Source organism: Cuculus canorus, chromosome 4 (assembly GCF_017976375.1).
Source record: "Cuculus canorus isolate bCucCan1 chromosome 4, bCucCan1.pri, whole genome shotgun sequence".
NCBI lineage: Eukaryota > Metazoa > Chordata > Aves > Cuculiformes > Cuculidae > Cuculus > Cuculus canorus.
In genome coordinates, this window is record NC_071404.1 from 65,348,062 (window position 1) to 65,374,662 (window position 26,601).

A 26,601-nucleotide genomic window follows, 5' to 3' on the forward strand; every position below is an offset into this window, starting at 1 on the left:
TTTTGTGGATTTAGTTTCTGACTTTAGTTGTCCCACTGTATTTTAGTTCAGAATGCTTAGATAAAACAGTTTTACTTTAAGAGTTTCTATCATCTTTGAGAAGTGTACTTCAGGGACAAGATCCAAATAGTACTGCTTTGACTTTCTTGAATTTATCCCCATCTCTGTTTTGGTTTTTTTTTTAATATTGGTTTTTATTTTCAAGTTAAGGTATGAAATGAAGGGTAGGTTCTGAAAGGGAAAAGCAAGCACAGCTGTAGTCAACCAAATTTTTTATCCAGTTACATCAGCAGTAAATTAGCTATGAGTATTCAACTTAACTTTTTCAAATTAATCTGAAATAGTAACTAAAATCTGATTTGTAAGACTCTGGTCTATTAAGCAGCTTTAATATGTGATCACTTATATTGAGTATGTTAACTGTTTCTGAGTGTTTTGCTTTTTTGTCTTGTTTTTCACAGCAACTTGAATTAGTGGAACCAAGCGGCTGGATTCACGTTCCGTTAACAGATACTCATAAGAAGCCTATTCGCACGTTTATGATTCAGATTGCTGTTCTAGCTAATCACCAAAATGGAAGAGACACTCACATGAGGCAAATCAAAGTGTACACCCCAGTGGAAGAGAGCTCTATTGGTAAATTTCCTAGATGTACAACAATTGATTTCATGATGTATCGCTCCATAAGATGAAATTTTTTATGAGAAATAATAAAGACATTTTTTGATGGCAATATCATTGCTTAAGTATTCAAATATTTTAAAAGCAGGGTTTATTTCAGTGTAGTTATATCTTTATGTTTATATTTTGTACTATTTTGAAATAAAGATAATTTTGTGTTACATTATATTGTAGTGTGCAGTTCTGCATTACTTTTGCTTGGAGTCTTTGAATGCTTGAGTACTATCCGAAAGGGAAAAAAAAAAGGGGCATTTTGAAAGAAAATGCATTTGTGACTGAGAATCAATAATTGATTTGATATAACACAGTTTTTTTTTTCAGGTGATTTCCTCTAATGACCGTGCATGGGACTAGTTTGTTCTATTAATGGAGTGGTACTGTTCATTCCTTTGTCTAAAAGTTGCTCTTTTGAAAGAGCATTCTTGAACAGACATGGTTTAAAGATATTACCGGTAATATTTTCCCTTTGTTGCTTATGTTACTGTCGTACTCTTTTCTGTATAGTCTTTTGGCTGCTTAATGAGTGTCTGCGTGAATTGAGCCTTCTTCATAACTGCAAAGTAAATCATAGAGTACGTCAAGGTGGAAGGGGGACCCATACAGATCATTGAGTCTAGCTCCCTGCTCCTTGCAGAACTACTTAACACTAAACCACATGACAAAGTGTTGTCCAGATGTTCCTTAACTCTTGACAAGGTTGGTGCTGTGACCACTTCCCTAGGGAGCCTGTTCCATCACTAGTAACCCAATGAAGATGACAATGACATGAAGAAAAGTGAACCTTTCCAAATTATTCAATATAGTATGTACATTAATATAGATATCTACATGACATATAGTCAGTATGTAGTAGCAGTGCAAAACAAGAGGAGACTTAGGAATGCTCCACCATCATGCAAAATAACAGGAATGAATCTGAAGATCCAATGTGCCTTATAAAGTACAAGAACTCAGGTGTTTAGCACAAGGTAATCTCACACTTGTAGCATGGAGTTTCTTTAGCATGTGTTTTAAAGTAATAAAACATTTCAAGGAAAATGTTTGCTTTATCTGCTTGCTATGAGTAGGAATATTTAACACCTCTACTAGTGCCTCATAATCTAATTACTAGTTATTTTGCCCTTTAAAGAAAATAAGTAGATTTTAGGGAGGCTGTTGAAGTACAAGGGTTTCCTTTTAAATGTTCAGTACTGATGAAACCTCCTAGTGCCATAAAAGTTGATGGTAAATCCAAATTAATATTGTGACACTCTAATTGCAAGCAAGGAAAGGCTAGTAATAGTGGAGGCTCATCAAAGAAAGATGCAGCATCCCTCTGAGGAGAAAGAAGATGAAGTACAGGAAAATGGGAAGGTTGTCTTAGAAGGATAAAGATTCAGCTGTTGAAATCCTTTATACACTTAATGAAGTAAGCTGTTGTCTATTGAACAATTTTGTCCTCTGGCTGAATTTCACAGTCTTTAGGAGGCTAATTAAAATGGGCATTTCCCGATAATGAACTTTGTAGAGAAATACACTATTAGCCCAAGTTTTCTATATAAATAAATGTGTATTCAATCGTTTTGTGAGGACATTAATAGTACTTTACCTTTCCTTGTAAAGGATATACCAACAGCAGAATTCCTGTCTGTCAGCTTAGTGTGTTTTATTATACAGTGTCAAGGAGTTCCTATTTACATTCCTATTTACTTATTTGAAGCAAAGTTTGCAGTTTTGAAGCACCACTTTGTATTTTTCTGTCAAAAAATTCCAACGAAATAAAAAAAAAAACACAAAAAAATGGATTTATCCAGTTATTTTGTTGGTAAGTTATTGGTAGATTTTTAGAAAAGGAGATTTGACATGTGGTTTCCCTATTTTTCTGCAAGAAGGTGAGGTTGCTGTTGTTCATCCTAGCTTTGTATTGTTGAGCTGCTGTTCCCTGCTTAATGATTCTGACTCTGAACTCTGGTAATTCTGAACTCTGGTCAGTAACACTCAAAATGTTTGGATGTAAAGAAACTTTGAAGTATTTTTTTTCTTATACATGTCACTCTACATTATTTATTACATACTTCAATAATATACGCAATTATTTTCTCATTGGTTTACAAAAGACCAGTCCTTGAAATGGACATGAATGCATCCTACGTGAACCATCACCAAGAATGCTTGAAGTAGGAGTTCAGGGGTTGCACAAACAATTAAATGTGTGACCAAGTCAAGGGGACCTATTTCAAAGCAGCACCCAGTATCTTTAGGCTAATGAGCTCAGAGTAATATTCCTCTATTACGAACATTATCCAGTACACTAGGAACAGGTCTGTCAGAACAGTCTGGTTCTACTTAGTTCTGCCCTGCCTCAGTAGGCATAATTTTTCGATCTTTAGAGAGCTATTCCTGCTTTTATTGATTTTTCAGGGTTCCTGTGTCCATGCAGGATAGGTGCCAGTGTTTGTCTCCAAAATTTGTTATTCCTGCCAGAAATTACTATTGCTATGATTGAGTTTCTTCAGGTACTTCCATGGCTGTTCACTAAACTGCATCTGTGAAATTATTAGATCCCTGGCCCTTTAAAATAAATGTATTCTTAGTATTTGGTGGAACCAACTGATCTGTGGTAAGATGATGGGATTGAGCAGTGAGTCGTGATGGTGAGAGTAGGAATAGATTAAAAGGGAGAGTACAACTAATAACTCCTTCAACTGCTATTGACAAAATAATATAACTATGCCCCAAAGGCAGTGTAAAAATACGAACTCATTACTACAGATTGTCTTGCTCTTTGATGTTCAGTGTTAATTGAAAACAAGTGCAGTGAGCATTCTAAATCAATCTTAAATCTTCTCTATGTTGTTTTATAACAATTGTAGATACATTACATTGGTATTTAACATCTGGGTCTGTATGTTTGGTTTTTAACATTTTTTGTGCTTAGTCACGTAAGGCTGGTGATTTTTAAGTGATGAGGTTCTAGAAGATTGTGTCTGAAAATAAAGCAAGTTGCTGCCTTTGTGTATTAATATAGTACTTGGTATTTGAATTGGGATAAACAAGCTGGTCTGCCAAACCATTTCAGGCAGTTCCTACACATACGTTGAGTTTAGCTGCTACTTTTTTCTTGCTCATTTTTTGAGCAAACAGATTTTTCCAAAGATTGAGTTTAAGAACAGGAAGTTCTTGTAATGTTGATTTGGTTGAAGCTTATATATTGCCTTGCCAGATGCTTCTTTGGAAGATGTCAACAAGTGCTGTAAATTACAGCGAAGAGCTAATATGTGCTAGACATCCAAAACTGCAAACCTAAAGAAAAGCCAGAATAAGTTACCTTTGCAGTGAAGGTTCACAAAAATAGACATTCTTAGACTCCTGTATAAATAGTGCTGACAGAATACTAGAACCATTTTGATGTTGATCATGAATTTGCAGGTGTTTAGAGAAAATGGGAATAACACTTTAGCTTTATATTTGTCTATCACATTCACTTCCTGCTCAGGAAAAAAATAATTAGATATTCACAAACATGGCTTGCTAAAAATTACAACTGCAGATTTGGGGAAGAGTGGCTAGAAAGCTGCCCTGAGTAAAAGGACCTGGGGTGGTTTGGTGATAGCCAGCTATTGAATATGAGCCAGCAGTGAGTCCAGGTGGACAAGAAGGCCAACAGCATCCTAGCTTGTATTAGAAACAGTGTGGCCACAGGAAGGGGGGTGTGATTGGACCCCTGTGTTCAGCACTGGTGAGGCCACACCTAAAATACTGTGTTCAGTTTTGAGCACTTCCTTATAAGAAAGACATTGAGGTGCTGGAGCGTGTTCAGAGGAGGGCAACAAAGCTGGTGAAGGGTCTGGAGAGCAAGTCTTATAGTGAGTGGCTGGGGGAACTTGTGCTGTTCAGTCTGGAGAAAAGGAGGCTGAGGGGAGACATTATCACTACATATCTACCTGAAAGGTTGTAGCAAGGCAGGTGTTGGTCTCTTCTCCTAAGTAATGAGTGATAGGACAAGAGGACAAAATGGCCTCAAGTTGTGCCAAAGGAGATTTAGATTGGATATTTAATGTATTAAATATGGATGTATTTAAAAGATGTCTATGTGTGGTGCTTAGGGACATGGTTTAGTGATGGACGTTTCACTGTTAGGTTAATGGTTGGACTTGATGATTTTAAAGGTCTTTTGCAACGTAAATAATTATATGATTCTATGAACTCGTTGCCTAAAACTTAGTGTAGTTACATGAATATTTTGGCTTGCTTCTCCAAATATGAGAGACTAAGGTGTACTGGTTAAAAGGACAACTGATCTTAAAAAATTTTGATCCATACCAAAGAGAGAGTTTTTATAAAACTTCTAAAATTTTATAAGGTGTGTGCTCAGAAATGACTTTTTTGCTATTTGTCAAATAGAAGCACAATCTTAGCATTGGTTTTGGGAAGCTGACCACTAACTGAAGATATTAAAAGTTTAGAATTGAATTCAATCAGTGACATATCCAATCTAAAGTTTTAGAGAGGGAAAGAATACAAATCTTTGTTTTCAATAGCAGCAAATATTTTAGGATAAAAAAAATAAAATTCTTCTTGAGTAACTGTTTTTACTAAAACAATACTCTGAGCAGTGTGCTATAGGTACATCCCAATGTGAAAGATGTTTCAGAGGCTTTGGCTGTTTTCCCCCATCCCAAATCACAAGGCTTTCCCAGCGGACCCATAAGTAATTTCCCTATTTTTTTTACAAACTTTGTCTATAAATTCAGACACCTTCTTTACATTGTGGTGCAGCTGCAGACTAAGATTATAGTGGATGATTTTGTGGTATTGCTGTAGCAGTATTGTAATTGGCCGGTTTATCAAGTAGCAACTGTCCAAGAAACTGAACCAAAGGACTTCAGAGTTGTTTCTCAAGCATTATGAAACTCTTCAGACCTCTTTGCTAAGAGTAATGCTATCAGAAGAGGAGAGGTAGTCAGGAGACAACCTTTCTTATGTGCTGGCCTGTTGTGGCTATACGTTAAAATATTTGATAACTTATAGTCCCTTGTGACTAATGTGAGAAATGGAGGGAACTACAGAGATCTTTACAAAAGCCAGTAAGTCATGAGCTTTTTCTTGTTGAACAATGAATTATAGAAGAATTCCAAGTTAAGAGTCGAAACGCTACATCTAAAGCCTGCTTTGCTTTTTTGAAAATGCGTTCTGGTAAGTGGGTGAGCACTTAATGTACTTCTTCTCTGTTAAAGTTGATGGAATAGAACTCGTTCATTTCAACAGACTATTGGGTTAGGTCCTTTTGCATCCTGAATTACAGTTGCTTTTTAGTCTTAGGCTTTCAAATTTTTATTGTAGCCTGACTAGTACTATTTTCTCATTGTAACTTTACCTCTGTCTTTAAATGTTACTTTTTCTTCACTTGTTAATATTAAAGAAAATGAGAATTGCAAGTTGCACCATGGCTGAAAAGTTGACAGTTTTCTAACTTCAGGCAAGGTATAAAAGCGAATCCTGAACTTTTATGTTTAATTGCAGTATCAAAAGCAGAATTATAGGGTAGGTGAGAAATGAAAGGTAGGAATAATCTTTTTTCAACTTGTGCAATGTGGATTCCTGCCCTCTTCCTCCCCAACAGCTGTAGCATTGTCCATCCCTGTCAAAGCAGGCAATAAATGGACTGACTGGAATACTAGAGTACCATAAAAAGGGGTAATACAGACTATTAATATATTACCTGCGAATTGCTGATTGGCTGTATTATGTAGCAAATATCACTCCTTGAGTACTGGATTCTGTTTCCCACACCTTTTTGTCATCTGAGATGTCGTTGCTAAGTAGTCTTCCTTCTTCCCTTGTATGACAAACATCTGGTAAATATTGAGTAGCATAAGGTTAAAGTAATATTGAAATAAATGAGAGACAAAAGTGAAGATATATTTGTTATAGGAAATCATGACTTGGCAATGATCTGAATCATCACTTCAAATAATAGTAATTTAGGGATTTAAAATCTTTTTTGTAAGGTACCACACTGGGCTTTTCTGCTTCGCAGAACGGAAATTTTATTCATAGTGTAAGAGAAAAAAAACTTTCTTTAAATTAAGCTTTGTTTTAATTCTCCATGTATGCACTAAGAAGAGGGAAGTAATGGAGTGACCAGGATCTTGAGGAGCTCCTGTTGAAATGGATAACAACTGTTTGCCTAAGTCATGTCTGTGTGTCTTCTCAGTGATGCAATGTAAACAAAACAGGCAGATGACAGGAGAGGGAGAAAAGAGGTATTTGCTGCTCCTGGTTTCTAAAATGGAGAACAGTAAAACATACATGTTTTTCTTAAGCTTATGTAGGGAGTCTCTGGCAGAGCTAGAAGTTAAAGCCCTATCTCCTTTGCCTATCTTCTCTTTCACCATGAAACAGACTTTCAGATAATGATACTGTTTTAAAGACAAATTTTGCAGTAATGCAATTTTTGTACATAATTTCATTTTAAAGATTAAACTGTATTTTGGGTTTTGCTGGTCTAGTTCAATCTATAGGGAAAATACTTTTACGAACCCTGTGTCTATAAGGTGCACAACTAAGGCTCTTCGGCTGCTGCCTTGGTGCTTTCTGTTGCCTTACGAAAAAGACATAGCATTCTGTTTGGTGAAAGGGATAAGCTGTCTTAGGTTTTATATGGGATACTTTGACATGAGATTGATACTAGCTTGCAGTCTGGCACAAAGGTCTGTGAACATGCCATTTTTCATGCTTTGGTGTAAATGTAGAATATTTGGCTCATGTTGGTTTTTAATTTATTTTTACATGGCTACTCTGTACATTAGATCCCAGATGGCTATCATGCAGACCTTCAGTTACTTAGATAGACGTGAATGACCTGCTTAAACATTGCTTGCTGTCTAATTCTGAAGTTGCCCAAGACTTCACAAGTAGGCGTTCTGCTAGGCTGTGGGGTGCTTGGAACTATAATCAAGCTCAAGTTGTTGATAACCCAACCCAACACAAAGACTGTCAGACTAGGTGTTTACTGAACAGTTGACATGTAGGTAGTTTTCTGAGAATCAAAGTCATACTCTGACAGGAATGAAGTATGCGGTCAAGAACTGAAGTGAGTTTTACTCTCGGGTCTTGTTTTTCTTCATCTGTGTTATAATACTTTAAGGTAAGTAATTGAAACATGATTTAGGCTTGACATGTATTAATACACTACAGAGAGAGACAGATGTCCTGTTTGTCAGTGCCGATTAGCGAAAAGGCATGACCTTGTGTGTAATAAATGAAGTGATCGAGGAGACTGAAGGACCATGGAGAGCTACCGGGTATTGGGAAGGCAAATCATGGCTTCACCTGCTGCAAAGGGAGCCACTGCCTCTCTGGCCAGCAGGCCACTGCTTGAAAATTCCCAACCTCTCTCTCAAAGCAATAGTCAGCAATAACTAATTGTCTGGAGTCAAGGACTGCAAGTGAAACAGGTGTTCAGGCAGTTTACGCCACCCCCTTGCAAAATAAGTTGGGCTATCTACAGAGCACAGTGCCACTTGCAGTATATCAGGATGACAAGAGTGGACTTAGTAATTACGACTGAACCTCATTACATCCTATAAAAAGAGATTCAGAAGCTGACTAAGTAAACTTCTCAGGAAATCCTGAAGACTTTAGACATTATCAGCTGTAAATATATGTCTGTTTCAAAATGACCAGTATTTTTTTTCTGTAACTCCCTATTTCAGGGGGGTTCTGGATGAGAATTTGTGTGTTTGTTGCTATGCCACACCTAACTGAAAGAATAGTTCGTCATCATTGCTGTTACTGTGTTCTGGTATATGGATGAATTATGGAGATAATTTTTTCTGGATATTTTCCTTGAATTTACAATCCAGCTCTGCAGCTTAAGTAGAATGCATCGTAATTCTTTGGGATTACTGAAGTGACTCCAGATTGATATCAGCACATGGATGCCCAGGTGGGGAAAGTGCAAGTTTGGGGCGCTGAAGAGTCGAGGTTATAACACACAGCAAAATGCTATGCTTCGAGGGCCTGACTTCGTTTAACCAGTGGTTAGCTTTGGGCTCTTATTCCTAATTTTTGTCATTATATGTAAATGGTTATTAAACACTGATTGATTAATTACAGGAATGTTTTGCATTCCTTTGAATCTATACACAAAAATAGCTGTTTATTTAGTATTTAACTGCCACATTAGTTTATTTCTTTAATTAAAAGCAGTAGGGTTTTGCTGGAGGATGAGATAATAATCTAAATGCAATTAAAATCTTCATAGTATTAAGAGTATGTACACTGCTCTCCAAATATGGGATTGCTGAGGCTTGCAGGCAAAGGTATTGGGTGGTCTGCTGTTGGTTTGGAATACTTAAGTGTTCTGTTTTAGATCATAAATGTGTTAAGATGCTTTTATAAAACTGTAAGCCATCATTAAACATTGTTCATTGAAGCAAGGTTTAAGTAATCCTTCATGTGACATAGTTGCTGTAGTTCCAGCCTGCCATTTCAATGAGCTGTTTTACGTCAGCCGAACAATTACCTGTGACAGTTTCTCCATTTGCACCAAAGAATAAACATTTTATGCAGCCAGTCAACAGTATTAGTGTGGTTTAGTTTAATGGAAGAGGGGGCAAAAACCCTCAAGTAATGAAAATGATGCTAATACTGGATGCTGCTAGAGGATATAATCCAGACATAATTATACATGAAATGAGAAAGTAAGTGTGGGATCACTCAAAGCATTAAATATCTGAACTCTGATCCCACTGAAGTGAATTACACTGTTAATTATAGTACAGAACAGTTAAGCCAATATTTAATACTTTAATTCAAGTAAATTAAATGGGATCAGTGACTTCCCAGTTATGTGGATAAAACCAGGCTGACCTGGAACTGTTTTGAAAATTTCTTTGTCAAATGTTTCTTTCGATATACAAAACTCCTTTAGGAGTAAATTCCAGACAGATGCAATGTAGCATTGAGCATGTCATTTGTTGAAATCTTTTCAAAATGGAAGGTAAAAATGTTTTGTATCAGATGAGGGCATCAGAGCTCCGCAACGCTTATGTTTTGAGACAGTTTATGGCTATAGATTCTGTTCAAATGTTGACTAAAGATGCCTACCATCATCACACATTACTGGTTATATCCCCCCCTTTTCAGGAAAGCTGAATGATGACCTAGACCTGGCAGCTGAGCTAACTGTGATTTTTGGTTTTAATTTTTCCCCTCAGGCGAGATAGACTGATTTACAAACACATTTTATGTAAGCTATCACTTGCCTTTGATGAACTAGGAACTGATCTCCAATGTATGGGATGATTCAGTCGTGACTGATCTATGTGAAGGGTAGTAACTGCTGGTGGGATGGACTGTGATGAGTGACTTGGCTCATAGATGAGAGTGGTCATGGATGCTATAGTCTTGCTCTTGCTTCATGTTTGTGTGGAGCTAGGAAGTATGTTTTTGGCATTAGTTGTACTTAAACTTTTCACTACTACTTGTTTAAACTGAAATTTGGAAGTTGAACTAATGCAAGTTGAGAAGTGTGGATTTGGGCTCTAGGGAGAGCCTGATACTATGTATCAGTAGAAATCTCACACAGAACACTATATGGAATTTCATGCAATTCCTTGAATTGATTTTTAGTTACTGAAACCAAGCTAGTAAGGACAATTTAAACGTCTTCTATCCCTCAATTTAATCTTTAATAATGAAGGGAAATAACCCCAATAGGAATAGTGTTTATAAAGTGACTAAACAAAACGTAAAGCTAATACAAATTTAGCTAATTAATCAATTCAAGCAAAAGGAGATCTGTAATGAAAAATTTGTGTCTTTCTAAGTGAAGGCATACTAAGCTAAAAGGAATATTTAAGAAAAGGAGTTACCTACGTTTCTTGCTTATAAATATTGCCTGGGGGAACAATATCTAGTTTACAGATTTGACAAATGGAATAGCTGTTTCATTTCAATATTTACCATATTTTTGTACTGGAATTTCCTATAAATTGTGACCTGAAGAAGTAGAGAAGAAAGCAGTCTGAAAAGCTGGGTCTCATTCATGGTAGAACGAGCACTGTTGTGACAAGCAATGAATTTATGAAAAACTAATGTCTAGGCATTTTAATTAGAAAACACCTCATGAAAGGAATTGTGTCATTTTCTGCATTTGTGCATTTCCTTTAAAAAATGTTTTTCACTCTGTTTAAACTGATTAGCAATTTCAAGTAAAAGGTGAACTATAACCTCTTACTGCGCTTTTACAAAGGAAGTATTTGTCTGTTTTCCTATATAACTGCTTCATGTTGCTGTCTTGCTGCCATAGAAAATATATTGTAAGTTAATAAGGGTTCATTCTGATGCTTCAGGATAGAATCTTTAATCTTGGACCACAAATCTCTGAAGAGAATTTCTACTCTTAGGAACAAATAAGACCACACAATCTAATCCTTCAATTGTCTTTAAATGAATCCTCATGTTCTGTTAGGCATGATTTTTTTTATTTTTTACATTTTTGTTCTCTCTTTAAACCCCCTGTCATGTTTAACATAATACCTACTGCTAGGCCAGGATCTTGTGAGAGCTTGCATTCAGTGTTCAAGCTCACTCTCCTGCTTTTCATTAAGACTAACGTTAAGTATTTCAAACGTTATGCTTTATCTGTTCTGTCCCTTGCAGGTATTATTTCCCATTATTTGGCAGGTGTCAGTGGAGAATTACAGCACTTTCTAAAGGTACAGCTTCCACTGGGATACTACCAATGGGATCGATAATTTAAAGGGACAAAGTTTTAAACCAAAATCTTAGTGTGTGGAAATGCTTGTTATTTCTAATCTTCTAGCAGAGCTGGCTAATCTTTCAACAGGAGTGATGTATATCTTCTTTAGGTCTGGTTTTCTGTCTTTTAATGTATTGGAAAAAACAGGAGAGAATTGTGTTGCTTTTCAACTAAGTCTCAAGTTATTCTACATCTTCCTAGTATGTAGCTAGGTAAACCTCAGTGGTATCATATCATCTTGCTGTCTCCTACTTACCCAATCCTACTGTATTTTCATCCTTTTATTATTATGTTTTTAAAAAAATCCCACAATAAAACAATGATGTAGACAATAAAAAAAAATCATTTTTTTCTATTAGTTTTTGTCTTCTTCCATAACCTCCTATTGCTACCTCTAGTGCAAATTTGCTTTTGATTCTTCTGTATCTGTGTTTGGTTATTTTCGTTTTCTTTTTTTTTCTTCACATTTTATGAAGGCTTATTTATTATCAAGTAGTGGTACTCTGGTATTTACCAACAAAGTGTTTGTGTCATCCCTAGATCTCTGACATACTATCTTCTGACTATATCATTGCCCTCAAATATCTGTTTAGACTGCTTTCCTCCAGGTACTGTAGTTTTCGTTTCTTCCAGGTAGAAGAATTAGTTGTGCTATCATGTTAACATAAAGCAAGGGCAACCTCATTAAACCCGTGGAACAATGTAAGTGAGGAGAGAGTCAGATCTTGCATATTAAATGAAAAAAGATTGATACAAGTTTCTTGCAAAGGTTGCAGTGACAATTAGGTTTATCTATGTTGTAAAAAAATAGGACTATCTACATTGTGCAATGCTCTTGTTCCCATAAATTATGATGTAGTCTTTATATAATTATTCTTTTTACTCTACCTTGGTTTAGAAATGAATCAAAATAGGATAGTGAAAGGAATCTGTTACCTCTGGCTCATCTGGAAATTTGAAAAGTGTAGAGTGAATGAGGTGAAGTCTTGCAGAAAGGGAGGATATGTTTATTTGATTAAGACAGATTGCCATTCTCGAAAGTTTGACTCCATCTTTAGCTTCTCACGCAATGATTCTAGCAAAATCATTCGAATATTTTCATAGGTGATCACTAATTGTTTGTTTCTTGGAGGATTTATACTGAAAGCCCTGGTTCAGATTTTCTAAAGTACTTGGTGTTCCTGGGTGTTACTGAAGGCAGAGGTTTGCTTGCATCATCCATTCTATTCCACTGAAGAGTTGTCCTGTTTAAAAGAAACCAACAACCCCCCCCAAAACAACCCCAAACCACCATCAACAAAAATAATTAAAACCACTGTAATTTACTTGTGTAGGGGACAGAAGCTTGCGTGCACTTAGTCCATTTCTCTGGCTTCTGGTGGCAGCCCTGAGTTTCTTGCTCTAGAAGTTGTCATCTTCTGGACCCTGCTTCACCTATATGCAGTGCTTGTTTCCTCCCCGGTCTTCAAACTGGGCCCAGGCTCATCTTTAAATTGAAGTGCCTTCCCACCCCAGCCTTTAGTTATACCCTCGCTCCCATTCTCCTTCCCCAGAGCTCTTACTTAACTCTATCCCTTTCCCAGATTCACTTTTGCAGCTTTTTGTATCTTATTTTATCATAATTTTTCTCACCCAATACCCGTTTCCTCGGTTTCCCCACCAAATCCCCTGATCTTCCTATTTTTTCCCTCCCCAATCCAGAAGATTTTCCTTCCCTTCCTGACTAGTCACAACTAATACCACGTGCTTCCTCTCCATATTGCATACTACATATTCTGCCTGTCAGCTCTCTTCCTGTCCTGCTGAGGTAACAAGATGATGAGATTATGGAGAGCACAGGGAGATGTTTCTGCTTTTCCTGAAACAGTCAACCCAGCCCAAGGATACAATACCTGGAAGCATCTGTTGTAGCAAAAAGTTGACTTTGCCCTGTAGGTACCCCTAGATCATGGTCAGGATTGTTCTGTGGGGCGTGCATGTTTTTAGGCTTGGCCAAAATTGGGCAGACTTTCATAAATGGTTATAGGTAGGTCTTCCTCTCTCTCTCTCTCTCTCTCTCTCTCTCTCTCTGCTTTCCCATCAAATTTCAGAAACTCTACTGTCAAGCATTAGACTGCTAAAAGTTTCCAAATAAAAGATTGTGAGAGTATTTCTCTGAAATGGCTAAGTAGTTTTGGCTGGAGTTTTCCAAAATAAATTCAGCCTGAGGCAGACAGCTGGTATGGGAAATTTCAGCTAAAAGAGTTGCAGTTTGGCAAAGTTTTGAGAAACTCAGAAGAGATTTGTAAGCAAATTAACCCTGAGTAATGTTTCATGTTTCACCAAATCCTGTCTTCTGGGCAAGATGCTTTGTCACCCTGTGAGGACCTTCCCATTTAATTTAAAATTAGTTCTCTATAGTAACTAGCTAAGCTTTGATATAGTGGAAGAGCTATTTTTTTTTCAGGCTTTATAGAGTCAAGGAGTTTGAAAAATAATCTATTTGTGTCCCCAGAACAGTTGAAGCAGCTTTCTTTATAGGTATATTCTGTCAGGGGCATTCATATTGGAAATATTTTGGTTCTTTTATACTTGTTTATAGCTTACACCAGGGATTCGTGCTAGAGTAGCAATGTCACAGAGCTAGCTCTCTTAGACAGTTTTAACCTACCACCGTCTGTAGCACCATGCTGTGAATCTGCTTCCCTAGCGTGCAGTCTGTGTGGTAATAAAAGCAGCAGAGTACACTCCTCCTGCCCAGTTCTCCTCAACTACTTGTGTGAGCCAGACTTATTCATACTCTTGTTTTTCAAGCCCTCTTATTATGAAAGTTTTCTTATTTCTTTCTTACCCCTGCCCCAGCTTTTCACTGGGTTTCAGCCCCGGCTTACCTTCATTACTGCAGGCCTTTCTGGGCTAATTGATGATTCTTGGTTCCTGGTGTATGGCTGTGACCTGTCCAATCTATTCAAAGCTGTTAAAAAGCCACTGTCTTCTGTCATGGAATCATGGAATCACTAGGTTGGAAAGGACCTACTGAATCATCGAGTCCAAGCATTCCTAACAATCTCTAAACCATGCCCCCTCAGCACCTCATCCAAGGTTCTCTGCTAGATAGGTGTTCTGACCATCTTTATTATATCAAAGTGCAAACCTCACGTATTTTGCCTGCCTGACCTTCAAATACAGGACTTAATACTGCACATTAGGGCTATCAGGAATTTCTAAACTCTGAACCTCCCAAACCCAAAAGCTCTGCTGAAGGCAAGGAAGTACAGAGACAAAACTGGTCATATGGAGTCTTAGCCTTTTTGTGCTCTGATTGTCCTGAAGCACTCAAACCAAAATGAAAGCAACTAAAAAATCAAAGACAATTAAGGCACAGAAAGTCTTTCTCCTATTTTTTGTTAGCTCCAGTTGCCATCTGGATGGATGAATTGGGACAGAGGTGTGTTACCTTAAGATAATCTCTCTGCTGAATGTAGTTTCTAGTTTCATACGACTGTTAAAAAGCGGTCTGCTAAAAACTGAGTGCCCTCAAATTAACAGATTGAAATCATGAATGTCACGGAGTGAGTAGAGATTGGGTTTTATGTTTTTTTCCTCTCAAGGATGAGAGGATATCAAGTTATGTCAGCAGATTAGAAGTTCAAAATAAAAGAATATTGTTCTCAAAGCTGTATTTAAGCTGTGTAGCTCGTGACTGCAGCAGGTTGTAGGCATTTAAAGCCTGCATGGTTTCTAAAAGTGACTGAACAAATTCATAGGAGAAAAATCCATTGAAGATTATGAAATACAAAAGACATAGGTCATAAATTGGAGATTTCTGTAGTACTGAGTGAAATACCATTACATGCTTGTCCTCCTATGCTCTTCCCTAGGCATTTGCTTGTTGGCATTGGTCTACGCCAGTTCCTTTTTAGAAACAGAATGGTGTCAAGCCCTAGTAAGACCAAGGAACCCTTGCCTGGAAAAGAAGGAAGGCATAAGAGAAACAAAAGCTTGGAGAAACAAAATGGGAAGACAGGGGACAACAAATGTGCTAAAGGGAAAAGGTGTTAGGAAACACCTATGTTAGGCTCCATGTATCAAAGATGAAAAACCAAGGAAGCGGAGGGGATGCTGTTCACAGCACCCTTGAAAGCACTAGAAAGCATTTAAAAATATCTGAGGACCTGGTGGATACTTTCCAGGGACTTCTGTCACAGACAGGTTGTTGAACTAAATGGACCTTGTGGTTTTATGTGATGCTGCCATTTGTACATTCTTCAGCAGCTTAAGTTCTTGAACATTTGGCTGTTGCCAAAATTTACTTAGAATGTGAAGCCAACTGAGAGTATAAGTTGTGATCTGAGAATTAAGGATTGCATTTCTCTAACCCCAAAAAGCAAACTTTTGAGGGAGGAGTATGTTTAAGAAAGGCAGGAGGAAGACCTTGTTTTCTTCTCACAGTACACTGAGAAAATGTTTAGACTGATATATAACCTTCGTAGTGTTATGTTCTATAAAATTGGCAAGAGTTTAGTTCTTAAACTGAATGCTATGCTTGTTTTGAAATTTAAATAATAAACAATTTATATGTATGTATGTATTTTAGCTTAAAATCACATTTTTCCGGATTTGGCTGTTAATAAAAGCTTATGGTGGAATCAGCACTCTGTCCATCCAGTGAAAATATGAACAGGACCACACAAAATGCTTCCACTGTGTCATTTCTTTTACTGCTGTTCCATTAAAATAAACTCCTTGCCACAGAACTTACTTGTTATTTCCCACTTCTCAAAAATATCACACTAATGTCCTTTCTAAAGCTTTTCCACTTCTAGGTTTGGTATCTACTTGACTGTATTTGCAGGAGATCCCTTTGTATTCTTCCCTGCCATTCCTTTTCAATCACATACATTGCTGGATCTTAAATGTAGTGTATTAAATGCAGGTTTTGGCTAGCGCTGCTTACGACTCAACCTAAGGCTGGTTAGTCAGGGCATATTCATCTTGGTTTCTGTCATCACTGATTCCAGAAAGAAAGTACTTTTGATCTTAATGTATGTATTCTTCTGTCCATGTCTACTCTAGCATTTACTGAGATGAATTTTTTTGTTGTATCTTCTTCTGGTTACAGTATGCTTTTTCTTTTTCTCCTGGATTTTATAGCTCACTGAGCTCCACTGAAGTAAAAAGAAAGAAACTTTAACTTTATGGGCATTTGCTAGACTGGATAATTATCATATCTTGCTTGTATGTTTGTGCTATCTCCTATAATGTGACCCAGTATCATTGTCACATCTGCTGGGTTTTCTTAAATCATAAAACCCGTGGGTGTCTTATTCACCTTCCTTGATTCAAACCTGCTTTTTGTTTCATCTGACAATGGGATTTGTCACTGTTTTTGCAAGGTGAGAATAATTCTTTAATGCATGTTATCAGTACTCCTGAGGTTTTTCTGTGTTACTTTCCTGAAAGCTGTGTGCATAACTAGGGTTAGTTTAGAAAGTAGAGGAATTGGTTTAGTAGAGAAATATTTTATGATTTCTGCTTCATATGCACGAATGAAAATTCACAAAATTTCTTTGAATGTCGTCTTAAAACTTAACAATGTAGGTAGTGATGCCTTCAAATCACTATTTCCCAGCAAGTAGAGAACTGGGACTCTGGAGGTTTAGGATGAGTTGTTGTCATATGAATTTATGATTTAGTACTGCCAACTTTGGTATTTCCTTTGGCCTTCTAAGTAAGTAGACGGAGTTAAGATGCTCTGTGTAAGACTCAGCTATAGCGTCTTCATTCAAAGATAGTCTCCCAAATGGTAAGAATATATGAGACTGGTATCTTAATGGGTCAATAATTCTGTTCTAGTAACAATAACCAGTAAGACATTGGATGTGCTGTTAACATGCTTTAAAAGTTTTTGTTTAAAGTGTGATTCAGGATGCATTTTAGTTTGCAAATCAACTTCATTTAAAATCCTGGGATCAAATAGTAGCGCTCCTTGCTCCTACAGCTTATGAATACTTAAAACATTTTGTTATTACGTTATTCTATGTAGTTGGTTTCCAATGCCACCTCTTAGTTTACAAGGGTGTGAGTAATCTTTGTTTACGTGCACTGCCAGTAGTGTTCGCAAGCTGGTGGGCAGGTAATACTAACTCACGGGGCTGTGCTTGAATGCATCGCTTCTGCTGTGCTCTTACTCTCGACTGTGCCAACAGCCGAGAGAGCTGTGAGTTTTCCCTACACTCACATCTTTCTGGCTCATTGTCAATCAAGCCATGCCAACTGCACCAGCCAGCAAAAGCATATAGGAAAAATAAATTTGTCATAGGAAAAGTACAGAAGAGTGATTACTTTCATGCAAGACTACAGTAAAGGCACTGTTAGGCTACCTTTTGCTAAAGCTGAAAAAAATAGCTTTCAAAACCAGGGGGTTTTGTCAGTAATAGTGGGCTTGAGGACACTTCCACTCAAAAGGTTAAGACCAAAACTTTTTTTTTTTTTTTAACTGCTGTAATGTAAATATTTTATTTACTCTGAGTGAATGTGACAACATAATGTGACAACATAATGTTGTGTTGTATCATTGTCAGAATTCTGTGTAAATAGTAGTAAAGAGATGTGCTGTCTGATAGAAGATACGTGTGTAATGAATATTGTGTTTTATGAGGAACTGCACCTTCTACAGCAATTTATTCATTAAGTCTCCAAATACAGCATTTTTTGGGTTATTTATATTGCAGTATAAAGTAATAGAAAGTAAAATAGTTGTTGAAATACATTTGTGACTGTTGAAGAAACTCAGCAGTATTTTGTTTTTCAGTCTTCCCTGAACACACACTTCCCATTTCCTCCTGCCATTATTGAGAGGTGAAATCAAGTAGCCACCTTCTTCTGTAGAACTCCACTTCTAATTGCAAATCACAGCTTCAGGATTTGCATGATTATTTTATGTCTAATCCTTCCCAAGAACTTTGCAGGACTGTGCAGAAAGCATTATGATACCGAGTGCTTAAGCTTATGCTTAAAGTTGCTTCATCTTGACATGCTAAGTAATGACAGTGTGTATTTTTTGTCACTCATGCAAGTTGAGCAGCAAAAGTGTCACAAAAGTCAATAGTAGAACTAAAATTAACATTAATTAATGCACACGATATCTGTCAGAACAAAGGACTTTTGCAAGTCCATTGATTCTTCAACTTAAACACTAAGGTCAATCTCATTAATCTCTATTTAATATAATGACATATTAGAGAACTAATTTCTAATTGCTCCATGTGGCAGAGATGTCTGTCTGAGTAGAAGGTTCTTTTTATTGCTCTGGAAATAAGCAGTACAGGTCATAGAATGGCGTCAGATTTTCTGAAGTCAAAACATTGAGAGACTGTAAAATGTGCAGAACACTACAGGTGCTTAGTTTTGACATTTATTGACAATCTTGTCAAAACTTGCAGAAACCGATCTGTACCAAAAGCAAATACTATAACTTCCATTCATCAGAGGAGGCTTACAATACCAGGAACACTTAGGAGTAGGAGTTTCCATGGGAAAAATATTACCTATATGTGTTGCAGCCCAATCTGGGAACGTGAGAGGTGGGTTCTGGGTCCCCCCTCCTGTAAATTTAGGGACTTCCTCTGGCTGATTAAGGTAAAAAATAACAGCAACGATTGATCTAAAAGATATTTATTCTTGCAGGGAAAAAATCTCGGGAACAGAAGAAGTGTCAGCTTATCAAATCCTTGTTAGGAATAATGTGGAGGAGGAAAAGGAGAGGAGGAGTGAAATAAAAACGAAATAAAGGAAAAATAGCAAAAATTTACCACCCTACCTCTGATTTTAATTGGCAATTATTATGAGTCACAGGTATGTGTTTATGCAAAAAAGCAGAAGATACTCCAGTCTAGTTGGGCAACTCAGGTTCATCTCTAGGAACAGGGGAAAATTGTGTTCTTTTCCCAGTGCCTGCCCAATGAATGTTTCTTTCAAGTGGGTCAGTTTAACATGAAAAAAATTATAAATTATTTTCCCTCCTTTGCGTTCCTCATTGTTGCATCCTGTCTGACCTGCCACCCAAGTGATAGGCGTGGATTGAAATCAGCATGGATCAGAAAGGTTAGTGAAGCCTTGTGTGTTAGCGATGGGTGAGGGTGAAAGGAGAGGGAATTCCACAATCCGGTCAAACCACAGGTGAGGGTCCTTCTCAAGGAGTGCTCCTTCCTCTAGCACAGAGTTAGGTGTTTGAGAGCATAGCTACACCACTCTGAGCTGGCTCTGTCTGCACACCGATCCTGAAGCTATCAGTACTGGAAACCACAGCACTGATACTGGTGTAGTAGATGTGCTGGCTGGAATTCTACTAGCATTGTATAAACAACACTAGTTCCAGGAGAAAAGCAAAGCATTGGCTGTAGACAAGTCTTACACAGCTCCAAGCTCAGTTCTCTTTGAGGACTCTCTGTAGTGCCTCTCTCTCACAAAAGATTGCCAGGGTAACTGAGATAGCCAGCGTGGGACTGTAGTTTTCACTGGGTGGCAAACAAAGTTTTGGGATCAGTTTCAGGAAGGATCTTCTGTGATAAAGCTCTGTTTCTCTGTGAAAGCTCTGTGACTTTGCATCTTTATGTTTACTGTGACCGAGGCTCAATGTCATTGTCTTGCATATTCTGGTAAGTTGGGAAAGGAAGAACAAATTGAGTTTTCTTGGCCCTTTTTTTTTTGGTTTAGAACCTTGAGGAAAAGTGATGTTACCCTGAGTGGCAGGGGAGACCTCATCTACAAATTAGCAGAGGCTGAGCACAGAAGATTGTTCTCAAGGATGGATCTTTGGGATGGTCCCCGCAACACTCTTTCTAGAAGAAAGATACATCAAAAGGGAAAGGAGGAAAGCCTGATCACAGTGTAACTCTGTACAAAACTGTTCTGTGGAGTCGGCCATGCTGTTAAAATCAGTTTTAATAGAGTTCACATATTTCTGAGTTTGCCTGCTTCTGCTGAAAGGTAAACAATACATTCCTCAACTTGAAATCCCACACAGATGGGTTAAACACAGATTGTGACTTTCACTTTTACTCCTTTTTTTAAAAAAAAAATCATCTAATATTACTTTCTAATAGCACAAGCTGTTCTTGAGCTACTAACAACACCTTTTCAGCTTACTCCACCCTCTTTTCCTGGATTTCTCATGCTTCTAAAGGGCAGTGGGGATACAGTTTGCCATTTAATCACTAAGTAAGAGTCTTTTAAGTCCCTTGGTGTATGAGATTTTGATGCAGATAGTTTTTTTTTCTTGGACCATATGGGCTAAATAAGCTTGAACGTACTAACTTATCATCTGTCCTGGCTTTTTTTTATGTACAAGTAGAACAATACTCTCAATAATTAAAAAAACCACTTTCTTGCTGCAGAAGACCAAGCTGACTGAGATTATGGACTTGAATCAGTGGGGATTTAGCTGAAGCACTTATACAGGATTTGATGCATCAATACTACTTAGTCTCTGAATGAAGAATTCAGAACATGGACTGAGATTTTCTTAATTCACAAGTTTATTTGATATCAATAAAGTTTTAAGCATAACTGGTATTTGGATGAGCTTTTGTAGTTGTAGACTTTTGTCATTCCCACTTTCAACACAACCCTTCCAAATCTCTAGTCGAGCTCTCATTTTATAGATTCCATTACTAATAGCTGGAGGACTTTTAAATGTTAGTTTCCTTATATACTCAGCAGACATTAGGCCTGCTAAGATGTGAAAGCTGCTGTGGCATACTTTATGCAAGTTTAAAAGCTAGACAGATTGATATTATCCTATGTGTGTACCACAGTGACCCCTACATCACCTCTTCTCAAACTCTGTTAGGATTGTTGTTGATAACGAGATGGTGTGGCATACAGGCAGAGCAGTCACCAGCTGCTGAATCAGCTACTGGTAGTAGGTGGAGTGAGGTTGAGTATTATCTATCTAGGGCAAGGTTTAATTCCTTTCTTCAGATGCGCGAAGTGCTGTCCTCTAACAGTTTAGAATTTGAGATCTGGATAAACTGGAGTAAGGAACAGCTGTTGAAACTGCAAGACAGAGCTGGTGTTGCTATCAGAACTCATTTTCTCCCAAAAGGGCATATTCTTAATTAAATAATCTGACAGACTGCCATTAACTCTAGAATTTCTGGTATTTCTACTGTTTAGAAATAAGAAGGCAGAAAGAGATTAAATCCCCCCAAATTTATAGAAATATCTAGTACTCTACAGCATCTTTTCAAGCTGTAAAGTTTAATAGACTAATACGTTATTCCATGTGGTACTTATCCTCTTTCCATGCTCTGTGGAGGAATAGCATTCTCCATTTTAAATACACTTTCAGAGAGATTTTTGTAGAATCCTTCCAGTTGTCTGGTTCTCAACTGAGCAGATGGACCCTAAATTAGAATTCATAATTCATTTTGTTCTCATTTCTTGTCATTATTGCTAACTCACAAGCAAACCTAAATCATTAAGCATTAGATTTAGAATTTCATTTGATAGTCATGAAAACTTTTTTTTTTTTGGTAATGATAAAGTTACCGGATTGGAGATGCTCTTTAAGTCGTCAACTGCAGTCCTCACTTCTATATTATATGTGTCAATAGAAGTATATTAATATTATATACTGATTTAGATAATATCAGTTTATGCCTACTTGAAGGAGTATTAAGCTAGACTAATCTTTTTGCAGTTGATAACCAGGTTACACTGGTAAAATCTTATTGATTGAAGTGGCTTCATTGACTGCAGCAGAATGGCTATTATTTGCAACAGCCAAGGAGATCAGGTCTAATGGTCACACATTGTTGTGCTGCTTATTTCACATGAGTGGAACAAGACTGATTGCTGAGAACAGGGATTTATTTTCTCCAAGAATACGGTAAAATGTCTTTTAAACTGCATGGTGTGATTTCTACAATGAATAAAATACAGTTCTGTAAATGGCATTTAATTTAATAGTAAGGCAACAATATTTGTGCATAGTCTCTCTTTGCTCTTGAATGCATAACGAAAGGCATTGCTCTCCAGTTTTCTATATGTAGATTGTTATTTAGTTTGAAATAAATCTATACATAATCTGTGCTCTGAAGTTAGGAGTTCTGCAATATTAATAGGATGCAAAATCTCCCACTTAAAGGAGATTGAACCCTTTAAGGCAAAATGTGTTTTCCTTGAATATCTGGGTATTTGGATTTATCTTTGATGTCACATTACTTGTCAGGGTTTTTGTCCTGGCAGCTCTGATGGTATTCCATGATTAATAATTTGATTATGAATGCTATTTAGATATTTTTCAATACACAAATGGTAACAGAGTATATACTGTGCTACTAGCAAACATTGAAGCATCCATTGCTATAAGATGTATCTCATTGATATTCAGTCTTGGAAAAATGAACACATGCTTTTGTTGATAAATACATGTTAATCGTATATAAGAATATACTCAGACATCAGATTGTTTCTCTCTTGAGAAAACATTAAGTCAGAGCTGATAAAAGATTCCTTTTTGATGCAATTTGATGTATCTCTCTAATGACCAGGCATTTGCATCGTATGCCTATACGTGGTGCTTGACAGCAGGTAGGAAAAATCTTGCAAATGTTTTGAAGTGTTCTCTAAGTGGCACCTTGTGGGGAGGATTTTTCAGAGTATTCAGGTCTGAGGCAGAAAGTAGGACAAAACATGAGACAACAATGAAAATAAATATTCGTCTAAGCCCCTTTTTTCTACATTAGAAAAAATATACAAACAGTTCCATCAGAGCCTTTACTGAAGATTCCATTTTACTTACCTGGGATATAAAGAACTTCCTGAGCTTAATCTGAAAGTTTTAACAAGCGGAAGTCAATAACTAATTACTTTAACTTCAATTTAATGAAATAAAAAAATAGCAGCTTATCCACAGATAGAAAACAGTGTGATTGTTGTCTCTTAGGAATGTTAGCATGAGTTGGGAATGTTAGCTTGCATTAAGAGTGTCAACATGGTGAACAAACGTTACTATAGAATTAATTAAGATGTAATAGCTGTGCTGTGCATCTAGCTACCCAGATCTTTACAGCTTGATCAATCTGACGTTGAAGCTAACACAAGGCTTCTCAGCTGACATCAGGTTTGAAATTAAGTTGCTGTGAGTTAAAAGTTTTGAGCTATATTTCTCATTATTATTTTGTATTTATTTATTTCAAATCTCTCTCTTTTATGGGGCCATAATACATTCATGATCTCCATTGGATTCAGGGGAAATTTTTTTGTTGTATTTATCTGTTGACCTTGATTTTAAATGTATGATAGTGAAGTATAAATCTCCTATTTCCAGTCAGGAAATAGGTCACTGTGAGCTGTTCTGTAGAACTTGCAATAGTATCTGAGCTGCAAATTGTTTTTAATGGTGCTTCAGAAAGAGAAGGAGGATGACATGAGTAGTCCAGAAACTCTCTTAAGTTACACATGAGTAGATGTGGGAGAGTGTGTTTGAGAAGTATCACTTCTACTTGCCTATTCTTTTTTTTCCCCCCTACACACTCACCATGACTGCTTTCAGGATAGGGCACTGGGCTATAGATATGTTTGTGTATATGTGTCTATGTGACTTGTTTTGTTCTGTAGGTTAGAAGACTAACAATGTTGAATTTAAAATATTCAGTACAGAAAAATGACTTGGACCCTAGAAAGTATCCAATTCATCACTGACGCTTCAAATCGTTTAATGTCAACAAGTTAATTTAAAGCTATTTGTATATGTAGCCTTCATCTTGGACAGAAGTTGGACAGTTAGTTCTGAACTGCTGGGCTGCTGAGGGACAATCATAAAATACTGGCATAAATCACTTTCTTAGCAGCCATAACAAGAGGTGATGGGAAAAGAAAGCATGATGGCAACAGTACTGCTAAGCTTTTGTACTCCTGTCATGGTTTAGCCCCAGCCCAACCTAATCAGCAGTGAAACATGAGCAGTTGTGACCCCAATCCCCACACACCAGTCCTCCTCCCCAGAAAAGGAAAAGGGAAATGAGAGAAAGAGACTTGGAAACTAAAACAGCTTTAATGAAACAATAATAATAATAAAGAAAATACCATTAATAAGAAAATAATAAAATATATACAAATATATGAAATTGCCTCCCTTTAGCCTCCGATGACTACATCACCAGATGTAGTTGATGTTGCAGAGCAAGAATGGGGAAAAGGTCCTGAACTGGATGCAGTGGCAGGAAGGAGCTGGCCTCAGGAGCTGAATTCAGGAACACATATGTTCACACACTGAATACAGGATCCAAGATGATTGGCAAAAAAACCAGGTGAGATTCTCACTGGACAGTAGCCATCAAAGAAGAGAGACCCGATCCTCATGATCCCTCATTTTTATACTGAGTATGAGTTATATGGGATGGAATACTCTAGCCAGTTTGGAGTCACCTGTCCTGTCCACTCCTCCCTGCAGGTGTGACTGTTTTTCATTCCTTTCACTTACAGCACTCCACCAGCTTGAGGATGGCCTTGGATTTTATAGGAATAAGCATGAGCAATGGCCTTTCTGCCTACCATTGCCTCATGGTATCACTGCTAGAGAGAACCACTGTCTGAAAAACATGCAATTAACTTTCAGAAAATGAAGTTAATTAGACAAGGCTTAGCTGGACAATTAGAAAACCAAAACAACTCCCAAACCAGCACATTGGTTCCTTGAATATCTTTATAAACTGGTGAAGCTATGACTAGTCCAGAACTACATTAAATTTTTGTGGGAACCATACTGGCAGTCATTTGCCTGAAGGATTGAGCAGAGATAACACATTCCCTACAGAGTCTAGCTAAGTTGGCCACCAAAACAGTGAGACCAGGGACATATTTTATAGGGTTTTATACTGTAATTTTGAAGTGTGTGTTGATCTTTCAAAACCACTGAAGGAGAAATTAAGCTTTAGCAATCACAGGCATTGAGAAGTCTTCAGACAGAACTTCCGAGAGTAGATGTCATGAATGCCCCTCATACTCAAATACTCTTGCAGCTGGGCATCTCCATTACGCTATGTGGTGTAACGGAGAGCTTTTCAGTGAAGCACAGAGCTCACTTGGCTTCGGGAACAACCAGCTATTGGGAATTTAAGAGCAAGAGTCTCAAAGACGAGCTAATCCATTTTCATTAGATAAGCTGATAAAGCTGGAACTCCTCTTTGAAGGTCTCTTAAAATATCATTAAGAAGTTCAAAACTCCTTAAATCCATGATCACAGAATGATTTTACAGTAGACAGGTAAACAGGAGATACTGTGGAACTTTATACTTTCATATATAATTCAAATGGATCTCGTAGCTGGGAGAGACATAGGTAAGTTGTTTAGAGTTTAGATGTCTTCAGCAGCTTTTTTAGTATGTGGCTTGTTTTATGTCATGATAGCTCTGAAAAGTTTTTTTAGAGTTGTGAAAAATTTTTTGTCTTTGAATTGTTCTTCACAAACAAGGTAACAGCTTGGAAATCACCATTACATGTATAATTTTTCAGGCATTCATTCCTTTCTCTTCATCCTGTGCTAGAACACTCTTACTGAGGAGATGTTGCTGGGAGAGGAGGAATAAGCACATAGTGGCACTTATAGACTGGCTTTACTGCTTGCAGAATTTTGGCTATTGATGCTGTTGGTCCGTGCCTTTGTAAGTGAAAATTTGATTTTTAAGTTACAAGATAAAAGCTGGAGAGAAAAGAAGTGAATTAACAACAAAGCACATGGAAGTTTTCGGTATAAGATAATATCTGTTCACATAAACCACCAAGCTACAAAGAATTTCAGAGTTTTACAAAGCTTCTGCTCAGCTTCCAGCTGGAAAAAAATAACCATATTTTTTAATAGTAGGAAAGGTGGTGGTTATGCTGTTTTGCATTGCAGAGTGTTCCATATCCCATGTTGTGTCATGTCTCAGTGTGGGTCAGTATGAAATCAAGAATGAAAGAAATGAAACTTTGAAGATATTTGTTTTTTCCAGCTCAGTAACTTAATATTTCATCAAGGGCCTTCTGGGAGCCCATCTGAATATGCTGCAGTGAAGAGAGCAGCCAGGGAGGAACTCTAATGAGTCCTCAGTATACATTCCTGACTGCCTTCAAACAATCTGGCGGCCATAATTTTTTAAAACATTCCAAGCACTCATCTCTCATTGTCTTTTGTGGTTTGG

General features: G+C 37.2%; 1 protein-coding gene across 9 annotated transcripts in view; it reads left to right on the plus strand.

The window, feature by feature from the left end:
* Positions 1-3,622, plus strand: part of ANAPC10 (anaphase promoting complex subunit 10) — a 41,976-nt gene extending 38,354 nt beyond the window's left edge. For 6 of the 9 annotated variants that reach the window (XM_054066237.1, XM_054066232.1, XM_054066233.1 and 3 more), the window contains one exon: positions 462-3,622. In XM_054066237.1, the coding sequence (XP_053922212.1) occupies positions 462-692 (231 nt within the window). In that variant the 3' untranslated portion in view covers positions 693-3,622. The remainder of the gene's footprint in view (positions 1-461) is intronic. The other 3 variants (XR_008449818.1, XM_054066231.1, XM_054066230.1) reach the window with 3 other exon arrangements.
* Positions 3,623-26,601: the final 22,979 nt, after the last annotated feature.